This window comes from Nuphar pumila, chromosome 4 (assembly GCF_984573655.1).
Source record: "Nuphar pumila chromosome 4, dmNupPumi1.hap1.1, whole genome shotgun sequence".
Lineage (NCBI taxonomy): Eukaryota > Viridiplantae > Streptophyta > Magnoliopsida > Nymphaeales > Nymphaeaceae > Nuphar > Nuphar pumila.
Genome location: NC_143252.1, coordinates 12111811 through 12128421, shown reverse-complemented (window position 1 = coordinate 12128421; position 16611 = coordinate 12111811). Strand labels below are relative to the sequence as shown.

Genomic DNA, 16611 nt, shown 5'->3' with positions numbered 1-16611 from the left:
GGTTGGCCTCCGGTTGGTAAAACCCTTGAGGTCCTCCCTGTCCACCGAGGAGTACACCCACCTTAAACCTTGCAGCAAGGGATGCCACCAGTGGGCTTCAAACTTGTGACGTCCTGCCAACTTGGTGACATTCACTAGTCACATCTACCAGATGAGCCGAGAACTTGTGGGCCTGCATAAAAATTATGACATCCATCCATCCATGCATACCATAAACCAGAGGCATAATGAAAAGCAGGTTGAAGTGCTAAAGCAAAAAGGGTTTGAACTTCATTAAGCTAAATATCTGTTGTAATGACGGTCTCATTTTGCATACAACCCCTACAAAAACAAGATATTTGATATGAACAGGCTCTCTCATAACGCCAAAAACTGTATATGGCCGAGCCGCAGTTTTGACGCATAAGCCACCATCTGTAATCTTTTTCTGCTATCCACTGATGCTGCTGGAGACTTCACAATCCGTTGGCATTGCAACTAACCAAGCCCAGGTATTATATTGGAGACCAGTAGGCAGAATATAACCTGTTCAAGTAGAATCCCAAAACTAGTATCTCTGCCTGGTCGGACAATCTGCTGCCCTGTGTCCTGATCGGCCGCAGGCAAAACACGCACCACCCAAGCCACCCAAGCTTCTGCAGAACAAAAAGTACAAACATATTCAGAATTTGTACTCTCCCTCTCTCTCATGTAAAAAAGCAACAAGATTTATTGATTAGGAAGATGTCAACTATATTTTTTTGTCTTCACAAAATTCATTGGCTGACAATCATATCTGTGGCTTGTCACTCTATATAAAATTAGTAAGTTTAATATTGCTGAACGGGAAGTCATTCATTACTGCCTATGCCATCAATGATTGACAAGGGAGTACAAATCCAAATCAAAATGATCACTGGGCAGTAATGAAGCTGGCATCTGAAAAACTAATTAAGCAGCAGCTTTATTTAACTGTTGATCTTAATGTTGGTCCCTTTAATTGCACCAACGAAAACAATATTTTGTTCATGTAGCAAACAGACTATATCATGCTTGAGTCTTTTCCCAAAAGAGAGAAACTTTATTAAAAACACGGAAGAGGGAGCAGAACAGATGCTACCAATGAGAGTTGAAGACATGACAAGTAAATATAACCAAGATACCATGTCTAGTGAAGTGCCTCGTCAGAAATAACATCGAAAAATAAGAACATAAACATATGTTATTAAAGCTAAAGGCAAGAATTACCTGTCAGAGGATCGGTTTGTTCGCCTCCCACTGATAAGCCAATCATCATCATCACTGCTTCTTGAACTTCGAGATCGACTGCTCCCTGTTCTGTAATTTTGGCCACCCCGGCGAAAATTATCCGCATCATCAGAGAAAGATCCCCGACCACCCGACCTCTGGGATACCCTTGAGCCCCTGCTGGATCCTCGGAAACCTCTATCCCGGTTGGAAAACCTACCGTAGTGGTCACTTGGAGGGGCATCATCTTGTAAAGGTGGCAACTACCAGAGAACAAAATTAAGAATCAGGAACATATCCAGACACATGGCCCTAGACACACACACACACACACACATGGATGCCAAAAGGAGTTGATCATTTGAGGCAATGAAGTAGACCTGGAAGAAAAATGGTATAGACAAGCATACTTTAATTTCTATTGCTCCTCTTTTAAAAAAAATAATTCTTTAATCTCAGCTTTTTTTCCTTTTCAATTCTAGATAATGAAAGCCTTTCTTAAGACATTTTCCCTATTACTAAATAATCACTGTACCTGATCACTACACATTCAGTAACCCCTCATGCAGAAAAGAAAAGCAGCAGACACAAGACTGTTTTTTTAGTAGGTTAGGGAGAATACCAGCGTACATGAAGGTGAAAAAGCAGTCCCAAACTGGAGAACTTATCCAATAAAATATCAACTAAAAAAGCAGAAAAAATTTGCATTTTATAGCACAATCAATTCCTTTCCTATGGAAAGAGAAACACTGGTGCTAAATGTAGCTTTTATACTGGACCCCAAGACCTCAAGACCTCTATGCATGAGACCTTAAGCCCCATAATGTTTCATATCAAATCCACTCCAACTAACCCTAAGTTTCCATTCACCTGGAATCTAAAGACTTACTATGACACTCTTTCTCAACATCAATGCGAACTCACGGAAGTTAATGTTTTTCAGAGTAAACTTGGAATCAAAACATGGTCTGGTGATTATTGAAAGAGTGCCTCAAAGGATATTGACAATCTTGTGTTGTAGCATTTCAAAATTGTGCACCGGGAACAAGTCAAAGGCTAAATAGATGAACAGAAGCAACATATTTAAAGCAAGGATGGATCGATTCCAGTGAGATAAGGAGAATGACACACAAAAGAAATTTAACATAAATGTTAAAACAGTTATCTGATAGCAGCTATTACCTTTGTGATCTTGGTTAAGGTGTTTCCTGGTGGTATCTGCTTAGCCAGAAGCTCTTTAGCAATCTCCTCAGGCATATCAAAAACTGCCGCTTGAACCTAGAATCATTATTATTACCAAGATTAGAAGAAATAGCTTCAGAACGATAAAAGTCCAGAAATCATCTGATAATGAAAAAGACACTGTAGAACTTCACGACAGTAATATATTCAGTTTTACATAGGCAATCATATTATCGAAAGAGAACCAAACTATAAGGCAATATTTTTAAAAGTCCAAGATGTAACTACCTAAAAAGCTACAGGATAACAAGAATAATCATATTCTCCAAGAAGCCTTCATAGAGCCATAGATTAACCTGGTTATTTGCAAACTTGGTAATGTATTGTTTGGAACAAAACCCCTATTTCTGAAGACCGTCCAAACCTGGTTATCTTGTTTGGATGACAAGCAGTAAATGAGTAGACAACTAACCTTTTGATTAGTTTTTTGTTTGAAAGGAGTCTAGAATGCCAAATAGTTCAAAAATCCTAGAACAGTTCCAACCTGAACATGCTTGATGGATGCACATGGGTTCAAAAATTAGGACAATCTCAATCAGCTACTCAATTTGGTTATTAGAACACTTGACTTTCCTTTCTCCTTCCACAATTTCCCATCACTAACAACATTTTATCAGCAATAAGCCCACGCATTTCAGAACAAAATTTATAATGCAAGGACCGAGTATCTTCAACATCATACTTGAACTCGACATACATATAATAGCAACCAAGCATGACAAATGTGCTCTAACCATTCAATACTTGTATTGCTATCATTCACGTAAATTTCCAAGCCATCTTCGACTGGAAATGCATACTTTCTCCAAATAAACATAATTAGATTTCAGTCCACTAAATTTCATCTTTTTATAGAGGGTCAACCAAAATGCTACTATATGGCTATTCACTTGGGAGTGCTCCTTTCTTTTAGCACCAACAACTAAAATCTTTTCAGGCGCTAATTGAAACCACTATATTAATGAAACCCTAGAAAATGGAGCAAAGCAAACTAGAGAGGAGGGTGTGGGGATTGGGAAGTTGTGTTGGAAGATGCTGGAAAGTGCCATCAGTAGCCAGAGGTCATCATTGGCAAGCAGGAAGGTTGCCTACAATCAGAGAATCCAGCAGGCCAAAATCACAGGGAGGTGTTGCCTGCTTATGCAGATTGAGGGCAGCAGGTGGTCGCTTTGTGCCGGCAAGGAGCATTCAAGACAAAAAGAACACCCCGATGAAAACCAGGTTGAGGTCATCATCCAGACATAGTGCCCACCTGGCTTTTTCTTCTTAACAGGTTAACACCTAAAACACCATTTTAATGTGTTTTTTTTCAGTCACACAAAATCCTACTAAGCATTTAAGAGCCCCATGTAGCAAAGAAGTTTTTCCTCAATTGATATATATGTTATCAGGACGGATCTGATATTGGTCAAGATCCAAAACTTAATCTACTATTGGGTCAGTCCTACAAATCAACTTTGGAATAACAATAGAAGTTTGCATGGGAAAACAGAACTTCAGATATAATCACGTAACAAGCTTAAGCATATCCAGAGTTCCTGTTCATAAACATATCCAATCTGATGAATAGATAGGAGTGAATTATTGACCCATATTAAGTGGATGTAAGTGCAAATTTACTAATAAAAGATGTCAGCCAGTCATAATACAACATATATGCAGTGAACTGTTAGTCCTAAAACAAACTAATCAGCACGTGCTCTCCATGGTAGTTGCCTATGCAATCTGTATAACACACACATCTATCTCAACTAAAAGCAGAATGGATACATACTCTTTCATCTGCAACTAAGTAAATTTTCCCGACTTCATCTGCAGCAGAAGAATAAACATCAGACAGAAACCCAGTCACAGATCTTGCAGAGAAGTACCCCCTTGAAAACCCTGGTTCACGAGTCAGCTGTAATGTCACCCACCCCTGCAGCAGAATCATGAAATAGCCAATCAGAAGAACAAGCATATTTGATTCCTTTTAAGCAGAAGTCAAAATGAACACAAAGGGATATATATATATAAAGAAAATGCATCTACAGCAGCAAATTTCCAACATCATAAAAAAGATTCCTCATTTTAATGGTCACTACGAGAAGGCCTAGAGCATGATGGATGGTTAGAATTAGGATTTTTATAATCAGCCTAATGGCAACAATTGCTCCAATTAGGTTGCACTATCATAACCAAAGGGTCTCGGGTTCAAATCCCACGGGGCTTATTCCCCAGCTGTCTACCCAAAGTAAAAAAAAAAAGGCTCCAATGAAATAGACTTTGCATTATAGACATAGGCAGTACATTTCATTTATTGCATCAATGTTGGCAACTTTCTGATAAAACATGATGCAGAAATGAAGTTTCACAAAAAAAATGCCAATACAATATTCTCAGAATGTCTAAATTGAAACAGAATACATAACATCTTAACTTAGATAGGAGATAACAGCACAGCATTACATAGGTTACGCACTCAAATGGAACGAGTACCATAACCCTGGCATGTGGCTGTCTGGTGGAAGTCATAGCATATTATTTGCATGCATCAATTGGTTTTACAAGCATGCGCTCCAAAAGACTAATTGACTCTAATTTGGCAGGTCATCTCAAAGTACTAGCACTGACATCTGACAGTCTCTCTCAGGTTACCACCTCTCTCAACCACTCATCCCTCTCAAGCCTCTGCACCTCTGCAGATCCGTCTCCTTGACTACCATCCCATCCTCAAATTCTTCACTGGATGCTTATAAGGGGTGCATGATTTTTTTCCTGTTTTTGCCTTAAAAAAATAAACTTTACTAAAACGTGGTAAAGAATCAGAGTTTGATACTTTGATCTGCATCAAAAACCCTCCTTTTGTGAATATCATTGGTTGTGAATGATGCAATCATGCCAGGTTCTGGCAGAGCATTGGATTAAAAAGAATGACTGAATTTCCAAAATATAAAAATGGCACAAGTGTTTGCAGACCAAAAAACATTTGCAGTCTGTATGAACAGTATGTTTTCATTCTAGAATCAGATACACGTTTTTCATGTTAAATAAGAATAAAATGAAGAAATAGTCTTATAAGAAAGAAACATCAAATGTGTCAGATTTAAACAGTTAGAAATATACAATAACAGATGACCAACACTTTACCTGCTCATGGCTAATAAGAGAACGAGATGAGGGAGGCTGAGAGAAACCACTCAGGTGAGCTAAAGCAGCAGCAAGAGCATTGGTTCCTTTTTCTTCAATCAATCTCTGGGCTGTTGGAAGAAAGAACTCTATTGATTCAGGATGCACGCCATTTAGAGTAGAGACAACTTGCCCTGCTGATGATTCCAAGACTTCTTGTATCTGAGGTGGGTTAATAAATTCAAATCTGCACCCTACATCACGCTCAAGAGATTTGACAGTTCTTCTTTGGCTACTAGTAAACATTAAAATTGCAACGCCTTCTTTTCCAGCCCGCCCTGTGCGGCCAGAACGATGGACAAAAGTTTCTGGATCATTTGGTAGTTCGTAGTGGATAATCTGCAAGAAACAAAAAACAAGCCAATTGTCGTCCATTGATACATCTGTATCCCAAAAACAGAAGATCATTTCATAAATTCATAATAGACATTTGTGCAGCTTGATGCTTAGTTGCATTTTTTTCAGGGTGTTAAAGAACCAAAATTGAAAAGGAGCTCAATTTCCAGAGGAAATCCTAATTAAGTCAATGGCAAAAATATTAGCATACCAGGCAAAAAGGGATGGCAAAAAAGAGTTCCGTAGGAAAACACAAAAAAACCTATAAATAAGTAGATGTCAACCTCATGAACAATAATCGATCCTTAACACTGCAGGATGTCTTTTGCAAAATACAAAAAATAGAAATGACGGACAGGCGCTTGTGTAGTTTATGATATTAACCTTGTTATGTTTAGTAAATTAACTACGTTGACATATTCTAACCATTCATAATTTCCTAGAGAGAAAAAATGAATAGTGTTCATTAGCTTTGAATCTATAACACAAAAGATAGTGACAAAATGCCTTTTTCTTTCTTTGAAAATGAGGAAAATATTATTAAGTAAAAATAGATGCAAAAGCCTATCAAAAAAATTGCCTGTAAAAAATTAGATGTAAACTGTTACAGCAGAAAGGGTGACAAACTGTCAATCACAAACAGCAAAAGGTGTGCCAATCACACAAAAGAAATACTAAGAGACCCAACTGCAAACATTGTGGAATGATCACATAGAACTGAATCAACTTACCAGATCTACATTGGGAATATCAAGCCCTCGAGCAGCAACATCTGTTGCAACAAGCACGGAAAATTTGCCTTGGCGAAATCCATTCAATGTTTTTTCACGTTGATACTGAGAAATATCCCCATGCAATGCTTCAGAAGCTATGCTATTAGTTAATACCATTGATACCTCATCAGCATCGCGTTTTGTTTGAGTGAAAACAATGGTCTTTTCACCTTTTGCATATACCTATAAATAAAGGGAATTCGAAAAAAAAATGAGCAAGAAAACCATACAAGACAAGCGTAGAAAAATACAGATCGTTCAACAAATAGAAATCAATCAGGTGTCATAATATGGACCTACAAAGTTAAAATTTCATCTAACTAGAAAAACTGTGGCGAATAACCCTTTGCCATTAAATATTGGAATTCACAAAACAAGGCCTTACATATGCAAATGTAAAATTTGGACAAACAAAGGTAACATCACATCTCACAAGTAAAATACTTATGGTCAATAGTTTTTTGCCAGTAAAAGTACTGTAAAAAGAGCAAGGACTGAATCAATTAAAAACTGGAAACAGATGTAAACAGGCAAAAAGAAACAGGAGAGTGCTGATAGATTCTGGAAACTTTTGGATAAACAAAATATGCCTCAGTAGCTTTAATGCACCAGCAGGCACGGGATAGTTTTACATATGCATTAAATTTCTCAGACATTGACTTTTATGCTATGCATCCACATGCTAAGTAACCAACACCTGCATAGCTCTATACGTGATAAAAGTAACAGAATTCTACAAGTTCTTTTTATTTTCATTTGCATAGTGTCTAGAGCATAGAAAGTCATCTGCGAAGCATTAATAGTACAGCAATTCCGTTTGAGGTCTTCCTAATACAAATCTGGTATGGGTTCAAACTTCAAAGTTCATTTTTCCTGCACCAATGCCGCAGAATCTGAAGCTACTCTCAAACAGAAGTCTGTCTGCCTCACAGATAAGTCCGACCTTTGTGCACCTGAATCATAGCAACTTCTAATATCTCATATTGAAGATGCACATGCAGATTATCATTTAGTGGCAGTTCTGTAAAGGTGGTAAGATTTAAAGGAAGAAACATTAAAATATTGACTTGTGGCAGTTCAAGGCTTTTGCAGCTTTGACAAACAGTATATTTATGAGGATTGAGTTAGTTTTACAGGTTCCCTAGAAAGTACACTTTTGGTAAAAAAAGTATGAGCTTTTATTAATATAATTCCATGTCATATAATATTTACCTTTTGTGTGATGCACTTATTAGCAATAAAAATTGACATGCTGTCTTAATTACACATCTGATCGTGATAGTTGTGTGTGCATATGTATTTGTAGGGGGAGTGAGAGGGTGAGTTGGGTAGCCAGCACATACCGTAATCATATCCCCAAGGATTGTACGCTTTGAAGTGCTAGTTGTTGGCACTGCATAGAGTTTGATTCCTTCTGCCAGCTTCTCTTCCTGATCACCAACCTAAATAGAGAAAGAAGAAGGTGTCATTTGAGTTCTCAACAACACATGTTTGAAGCAATATGAAAACATATATAAATAATGAAAGTAGCTCAAACTTGAGCAGAGGTGAACACATTGTAGACTGGAATTAAGTGAAATTCATGTAAAAGGTCACTACATTACAGAGTAGAAGTACCTAAGAATTCACTTGCTTCAACTTCATAATGTTACCAATAGCATGCATAACTTAACTCTTATACGTGCATGCCTACATATAAATGCAGTCACAAACGCCTAGTTATATAACTAATGTCAGACACGAAGACATGTGCACATCTAGTGAATTTTTTTTACTAGACAAATTGGGAGGAAGCAACTCCATCACTTTCCAACCAAAGACCCTTTTGCTAGAGATAATATGGCTTGCCAATAGCCTTCAAAATACACACATACATAACACAACCATGACTAATTATTTTATATTGCATTTAGAGAAAGGCACATGATTAAGTCTTCACACAGAGCACACAGCAGGTGAAAACAAAGAAAAGAAAAGAAAAAGTTACAGACTTGTGGTTTCAAATTTCACCACAAAACTACAACAAACATTTTGCTAAAAAAATTATTTTGCTAAAAAAAAAGGTGAGAACATGTGATGGAATAAGGATGGAACTTTTCAACAATATAAAAGGTAATACTGAAGGGAATATTACCAAGTCAATTGTCAGAGGGTCATGCAAATGCTTCCTTGACAGCTTCTTCACCCATCCAGGCATTGTTGCTGAGAAAAGCATGCTCTGCCTCTCAGATGGAAGCTTATCTAATATAACCTCTACATCCTCCTCAAATCCAACAGCGAGCATTTGGTCAGCTTCATCAAGAACCAAATACTGAACTTCTCCCAACTGAAGGCTGTTGCTGTTAATAAGATCAATTATGCGGCCTGGGGTTCCAACTACCACATCAACACCACGAGTAAGAGCATTTTGTTGAATAGTATAGGAAACCCCACCATAAACACAAACAGTTTTGAGATAAGTCGCTGATTCTTGTATTTCCTTTTCTACTTGTTTTGCTAACTCCCTGGTTGGTGCCAAAACCAAAACTCGAGGAAGACGTCCTGGTCGTCTGAGAAATAGAAGAAAGTTAAGAATCTATAGCTATTTCAAAGTTGAAACCAATGAACAACCCTTGCACAGAATCAGAATATCAAGAGAAATTGCGAGAACAAAAATGTTATAGGCAAAAGAATGATACCTTGTAAGCACTTTTCCTTCACCATCTATCGTCAAACGTTTAATTATTGGGATACCGAAGGCCAGTGTCTTACCAGTCCCAGTTTTTGCACGGGCAATAATGTCACGTCCTTCCAGTGCAGGGACTAAGACAGCTCTCTAGAAATAGACAAACATACAAAATTTCAAATCAGTACAAACTACAAATCTATTCAAATCCGATATTACACTGATAAAAATCAGATACTACATTTGACCTCAGCCAAAAGGTCAAGAAAGGTATGCAAATTGAAAATCTAATCAAGTCATCAGTGCCTCATAATTATGTTGAATTCAAATTATATGATATTATCCAACTTTTTCATGATATGATATTCTCCAACATTTTCATGAACAATGTTAAAGATATTCAATCACAATCATCAAATTGAAAAAGTATCTAGCGCATTGCAATTTGTTACGAAGACACTTGATTCTAATGTTTATAAGGTATTTGTCAATATTTCAACCATCATAAGAGATATAAAAAATCATTTTTTTCTTTTCCTTTCTCGTGAATTTTCCTCCCAAATATTTGTGTGTGTGTCAATATATAGTGAGAGAGAGAATAATGCTACGGTGCTTTGGAGCACCTACAGCCACCTATTAGAAACCATGTGTCTAGGTTGCATCTTCTCAATCAGACCTCATAGTTGAATTCAACATAGTTTATTTCATAGGAATCGTGCCTTGGATTATGTTTTTTGAATGTGAAAATAGGATTTCTTAAGTTATGAAATTTTGGCACATTGTGGGCCATTAATTTTTTAAGATCTTTAAAAACATACTTGCACATCACAATCACATGATTCAAAACTTGTTTTCTACTAAGAAATATATGCAGCTCATATATGTAAGGTTTGATCAACAAAGAAAAACTAAAAAATTATGAAAATTATGGTTTCTAAAAAGTGGGAATAGGTGCTCCATGAGTGACCTATATATAGAGAGAGAGAATAGGGTGTAACGTCAAACACTTTCATCGAACCAACGCGCGCCGCTGATCACGCATTGATCAACGGCACTTTTTTTTTTGCCCAGACCTTTAGCGGCGGTCTTGGACCGCCGCTAAAAGTCCAAAAAAAGAAAAGAACACGCGGAGGTGTTATTCCAGATTCTATATATATAACTAGAGTGTGAACCAAGATTTTCATGGGTTTTTTGTTTTTTTCTTAATCTGACTTCATAGATGTAACCTACATGCTTGGTTTTAAAGTGACTGGCTCTTGAATCATCTAATTGTGATGCATAAGCAGGATTTTTTAAGGCTTGAAAATCATCGGCTCAAAATTTCCATAAACATTCAAAAGTCATGTTTTTTTGTCAAAAAGGCATGATCCAACAGTATATGGATCTATGTTGCAGGGATACACCATTTGGCCACGTATCCCTTGTGACACAACTGGACATCTTTAATAATATTTCAATGAAAATGTTTTTACATTAAAACATCAAAAAATTTTATTGACTAAAAATTGGAAAAAGATGTCCTAGTGTCCTATTTTCAGAAAGATTTGCAAACTCAGGTCTCGAACTTGTCTTGAGTGTTGGATTGTAAATGTGTCTTCGTGACATAGCTATAGATGTGTTAAGCATCGTTTGTTTGACAGGAACCAGACCTTGACCATGTCTTTTAGAAATAAAATCATGATTTGTTTAAGTTGTGAAATGTCGGTAGATTGTGGGTCGTTCCTTTTTTAGGCCCTTGAAAATCCTTCTCACACATCGAATGATATGAACCAAAACCTGCCTTTATCAAACAAATAAAGTAGCTTCACATCTGTAGGCCTTTTTTCACCATCCAATTATTTGATTGACTGGTTTAGAGTGGTGCGCGCAGTGGCACACCTCTCTCTCAGGATTAAGAGAAATGTCATTTACAATTCAAAAAATGCCTCATTTCGCATTTTGGTTAGCTCAACAACTAAACAAACAATCATACATGTATTCTAAGTATTTTAACTTCACTAAATACCCAACCTTAGCATCACACTTTACTAAACACCACCAAGAAATTAACAAAAAACCGTTCAGCTAACTGAATTCAAGATTAAGACAAGCGCCATTTACAATTCGAAAAATGCCTTGTTTCGCGTTTTGGTTAGCTCAACAACTAAACAAACAATCATACAACTATGCATTCTGAGTATTTAACCTAAATACCCAAGCTTAACTTCACATTTCACTAAACACTACCAAGGTACGAAGAAATGAAAAGAAGCGTTCAGAATAGATAGAATAAGACAGAAGTTAGTTAATCTTGCTGTAGAAGAAACCAGACCAAAGAGCCGAAATACGAAGAACCTGAATTGGGAAAAGGTGCGTAATCCCCCGCTTCGCGAGCGAGTCCACCAGCTGTTGCGGCAGCCCTAAACCGGAAAGAGCGAGCTCGTCCTTGCCGCCGCCTTTGCCCCCGCTCTCGAGCCCCATGTCCGACCCGAACACGTCCTCGTCATCAATCCCCTGCCTCGACAGCCCCCCAAACCCCTTGAATGCCTCCTCGCTCAGCACCGAATTCGGCGTCGCGATAGCGGAGCAGACCGAGCCGAGCCACGGGCGCAGACCGCTCAAACCCTTCGGCAACAACGAGACCGCGGAACCTTCCCGGCTCAAGCTCCTCGACGACGAAAGCGAAGCGAGCTGCGGCTTCTCGCCGGAAGGGAATGAAGTCGAGCTCCTTCGTGAATGGTCGAGGGAGAGGGTCTGGTACAGCGAGGAAATTCCCAGGATGGACGCCATCGTTCCGGGTGGGAAAAAAGAGAGGCGGCAGCGAGCACTCTCACTGTGGGAGTGGAAAAGAGTTTCCTTTGGGTTTTCTCGCGTTCGTTTTCGAAGGGATTCTTTCCCAAGGAGGGGAAACACGAAGCACAGAGCAAAGCGAAGAGGGAAGCCGATAAGGCCAGCACAACGTATGGCCTCCCGAACTTCCACCTCGATACCCCGCTCTCCCTTTCCCTCCTTATATACAGAGAGAAGAGGCGGAAGGATAGCATTTTCTCTGGCAACAGGCGGTGCTGAATGTCTGGTTGCTTCCCAATTCAGACCTAACCTTTTGATTCAATGACCAAAAAAACGGGAAAATATCGCCATAACGTTGAAAATAAGATTTTTTTTTTTTGCTTGGCTGAGCAAGCTGGAAGCTGAGATATTTTTAAAACCCACGACTGGTGGTGTCAACGGTTCGGGTTTGGTTCGGACTCAGGTGAAACAAGACTTACACCAAATTTTTCGGGTATAGTATCAGGTCTGGATTCAGAGTCTAATCGGGTTCACTATTAAAAAAATCATACCCTGACCTGATAAAAACTACATGAACCAAACCCTGACCATACCAGGTAAAATCATTTTTTTTATAATTTTTACATTAAAATTTTGCGAGTCTTAATCGGAACTCGGGTCGGGTCCGAGTCTGGTATAAAATTTCACCAACTATACCCGGCACCATGTATTAATCGGACCTTCGGGTCTGGACTCGGGTCTTATTATTTATCATCATTTCCCGATGACCCTATAGGGTTTGGTTCGAGTTGGGTACGGGTAAACCAGGCCGGTTGACACACCCCTACCCACGACCCAAAAAATGGTGATGATGGTAACAAAGCTTCTGAAAAAGAGATCAAACAAACACGTTCAAATTATCATCAGTTGTTTGCTGCCCTCGTGGGCACAAAGGATCTTCTAGTGAAAAACTGTAAATTTTTATGTTTGGCACATGTAATGTTCCTGATGTAATGTAAATGTTTGGTTTAATAGAAAGAGGCTCTTAGATCATGTTTTTTTTTATCATGTACAGTGGATTGTGTTTTAAAGGTTGAAAAACTCAACAGACAAACAACACACACTGCACTGAATTTTCGTTTTTGTTTTTGGATAATTCAAAGAAAAAATAAAAAACCCATCACTGACGGCACAATGGCTGGCATCCGGTAAGATAAAACTCTTAAGGTCCCTCTTGTGTCCACCGGGGTGGGGAGTAAGTCCAGCTTCAACCATGGGTTTTGAACTTGTGATGTTCTGTCAACTTTGGTGACATTCACAAGTCGACCTTATTTTCAACATCCAAAAAAATCAAACTTTTATGTCCAAAAAATAAAAGAATGGTTCTTACTATTTTGGTCATGCTTGACACATATGTGAGGATAGATTTAGTCAAAACAACATTTCTGTGTTTGTTCCCATTAAGGGGTTCACCACAAGGGTAGCAAAACTTTTTTAGAAAATGAGAACTCATGGCCTCACAGTTGGACTCTCGTTGTCTGGCCGCAGAACAGGAGAGACAGAGAGAGGGGGAGGGGGAGAAATGCACAGAGGAGAGGGTTCGGGATGAGGAGAAATGAGAAGGCATCGGGATAACCCTACATCTAGTAACACTCGACACCCGTTCAAATTTTTTTTTTGTTCTCCACATCCTGTTCCCAAAGTAACAGGGGGGATTGGAACGATGTTTAACAGTGAAAACATACACTGCAGATGACATTCTGCGCATCCACCGCATCAGTTGTTTGTTCACCACAACTTTGACATCCTGCGCGATGCGCGATCAAACATACCCTTAAGGAATTTATTTCATACAGTGACAATCCATTTCTATATGCTTTGTGTGCTTATGAAAGGTATGATTGTTTATAATATAAATAAAACTTTTATTATCACAGCACATCTTCAATAAAGTAGATGTTAACACCCATATCCTTTAATAGACTTCTTAGCCAAACAAACAACTTTAGTGGTGGTTGTCATTGCCTGATACTTTATTTCAATGAAAGAGAGCAACACATTTTTTTGCTTCTTATACCTCCAAGAGATAAGTGAATTGCCAAGAAAGATATAATAACATGTAGCAGAAAAATGATCATTATGATTGTCTCCCTAATCTGAATCAATATAGACAATTAAGTTTAAAGATGATGAAGAGGTTAAGAAAAAACTTTTTATTATGGTGCCCTTCAAATATTTGATCATGCTCATAACAATCATGTGAAATGTGGTAAGACACATGCTGAAACTGGCTCACAGTGTGGACCACTTGTGCTTGTCAGGTTGAGTAATTAATAAGTACATGAGGGATCCAATTAACCGATAATAAAAAGTAAGATTCTTTTAAAAAGTGTCATTATTGACCCTCATTTTTGTATTGATAACCTTAGGAGTATTAAATATATTTCATCAATCTGTCTTAATTTAATAATTACTTTGAATGTCAATTTTATTTAAGATAGCACTTATTCTTTCGAGAAGTACACAACCTCAATACCTAAAAAACACCTCAAGAAACCATGGCTAGACATACAATAATAAAATAATTATACATGCTTATGCATTTCTAACAAAAAGGGTAGTGTTGGTGCAACATGAAACAAATTCAATGTCAATCATAACCTTACTAAAATGGTCATACTAGGCCTTAGGAGTCTTTTAAGACCATATAAAGCTTTCTTAAGTTATAGAACTTTATCATTTTTAATATCAAATTTGGGAGGTGGATCCATATATACTTCTTTACAAAGGCTACCACTAAAAATGCATTCTTAATATCTAAGAAAGAAATATGATATTGTTTGACAGATGCCACGACTATAAGGGTTTTAACACTAGTCATTATTCTAACTATTGGAGAAAAGTTTATTTATAGTCAATTCTATATTTTTATAAATAACCCTTGACAACTAACCTAACTTTATATCTTTTTTAGGTAACCAACACTTTTGGTCTTAACCTTAAATACTCACCTACAAACTATGACCTTTTTTCCTAAGAGCAAAACTACATTTTTTCAACTATTAGTTCTAAGAAGGGCATCTAGCTCTAATTGCATTGCATCTACCTAATGAGGGTGATTATTGGCTTCACTATGATTTGATGGTTCATGATAAACATAGATGGTCATTAAACAAGCTCTATAGTTTGCGAAAAATGATTCATAGGATATGAACCTATTAAGAGGTCTAGATATCTGTTGGGATTTCTTAAGATTATGTCCTATGAGAAAAGGTTTGTCTAATGATTGGCCTTGTGAGTAATGTTCAAATGTGCAAGGTTGATCTTCACTTTCGCGTCGAGTGTACATTAAGCTCATGAGATGTCTTATTATTAGAATCAATAAGTAGGTTATCCCCAAACATATCATTAAAAATATTATCATCAATGCATTCAACATTATCACAATCATTAGAACTAGATGAATCACTTCCTTTTTTAGGCACAAGAACAAATAGAAATAAGTAATCTACTTTCTCCTTAGGTTTATCTTTATCAAATCTATTTTCTTCTTTTTTTTAAGTTATATTTCTAAAGATGTATAATTTATTATTTTTTAAATCATAACATATGTCTTTTTTTATTTTCTCCATAATCAACAAACACATATTTTATGGCTTTTAGTGAAAGTTTGTTATTTTCTTAAAAAAGTACAAAGCATTCGCATCCAAAATTTCTTAATCTTTTGAAATCCAAGGTTATTTTGAGCAAATTTTTTAAGGGGAAGACATTATGTTTATTAAGTAAATGATGATAAGCATGGCTTCGGCTAAAAAAAATTTAGGAACATTTTTTAAAATGAGTAAGGTTCTAGTCATCTCAATTATATGTTTATGTTTTCTCTTTGCAAGATCATTTTGTTGGAAAGTTTTTGGACAAGATCCTTGGTATAAAATTTTATTTTATTTCAACTAATTTTGAAATTCATTTGACATATATTTTTTACTTGAATAAGAGCAAATAATGAAAATATTGGTTTGAAATTAATTTTTGACAAGTGAGTGAAATTCTTTAAAATGTGTAAAAACATCTGATTTAAACCTAAAGAAGTAGATCCACACATATTTAGAAAAATCATCTATAAAAGTAACATAATAAGAATACCATCTTTTAGACATGATGGGAGAGGGTTCCCATACATCCAAATGCACCAATTCAAAAAATCTTTGAGAAACAAAAGTTTTATTTGCAAAGAAAAGCAATTTTATTTTTTCAATAATATAATTTATACATGTAAATTTATTTTCATTACCAATTTTTTTCAATAATGAAAAAATGTACAACTTAGATAAACTTGCATGTTCAAGTCTTTTGTGCCAAGTAACGATATTTTTTTCTTAGGCAACATTATAAAAAGATTTGGATGGTAAAGACAAAAAGTCCTTGTAACAAAGTTTTTCTCTCTTATGGCCT

General features: G+C 36.9%; 1 protein-coding gene across 1 annotated transcript; it reads right to left on the bottom strand.

Moving 5' to 3' along the window:
• Positions 1-225: 225 nt before the first annotated feature.
• On the bottom strand, positions 226-12403 carry LOC149839389 (DEAD-box ATP-dependent RNA helicase 3B, chloroplastic-like). Its single transcript, XM_090002517.1, has 10 exons — positions 11746-12403; positions 9425-9561; positions 8881-9295; positions 8090-8188; positions 6705-6929; positions 5599-5976; positions 4244-4387; positions 2410-2505; positions 1228-1490; positions 226-635 (listed from the first exon to the last, which is right to left on the bottom strand). Exons 1-10 carry the CDS (start codon positions 12178-12180, stop codon positions 548-550), a joined length of 2280 nt encoding a protein of 759 aa, XP_089858643.1. The 5' UTR covers positions 12181-12403; the 3' UTR covers positions 226-547.
• Between the last annotated feature and the right edge of the window lie 4208 nt (positions 12404-16611).

What these genes read in the sequence shown, in the direction of transcription:
- LOC149839389 (XM_090002517.1), bottom strand. Translation starts at nt 12,180, where the DNA reads ATGGCGTCCATCCTGGGAATTTCCTCGCTGTACCAGACCCTCTCCCTC. An exon ending in CGCACCTTTTCCCAATTCAG is followed by an intron (nt 9,562 to 11,745) that starts GTTCTTCGTATT and finishes GTCTATTTCTAG; the next exon opens with AGAGCTGTCTTAGTCCCTGC. An exon ending in TCCTTGGGGATATGATTACG is followed by an intron (nt 6,930 to 8,089) that starts GTATGTGCTGGC and finishes CTTTATTTATAG; the next exon opens with GTATATGCAAAAGGTGAAAA.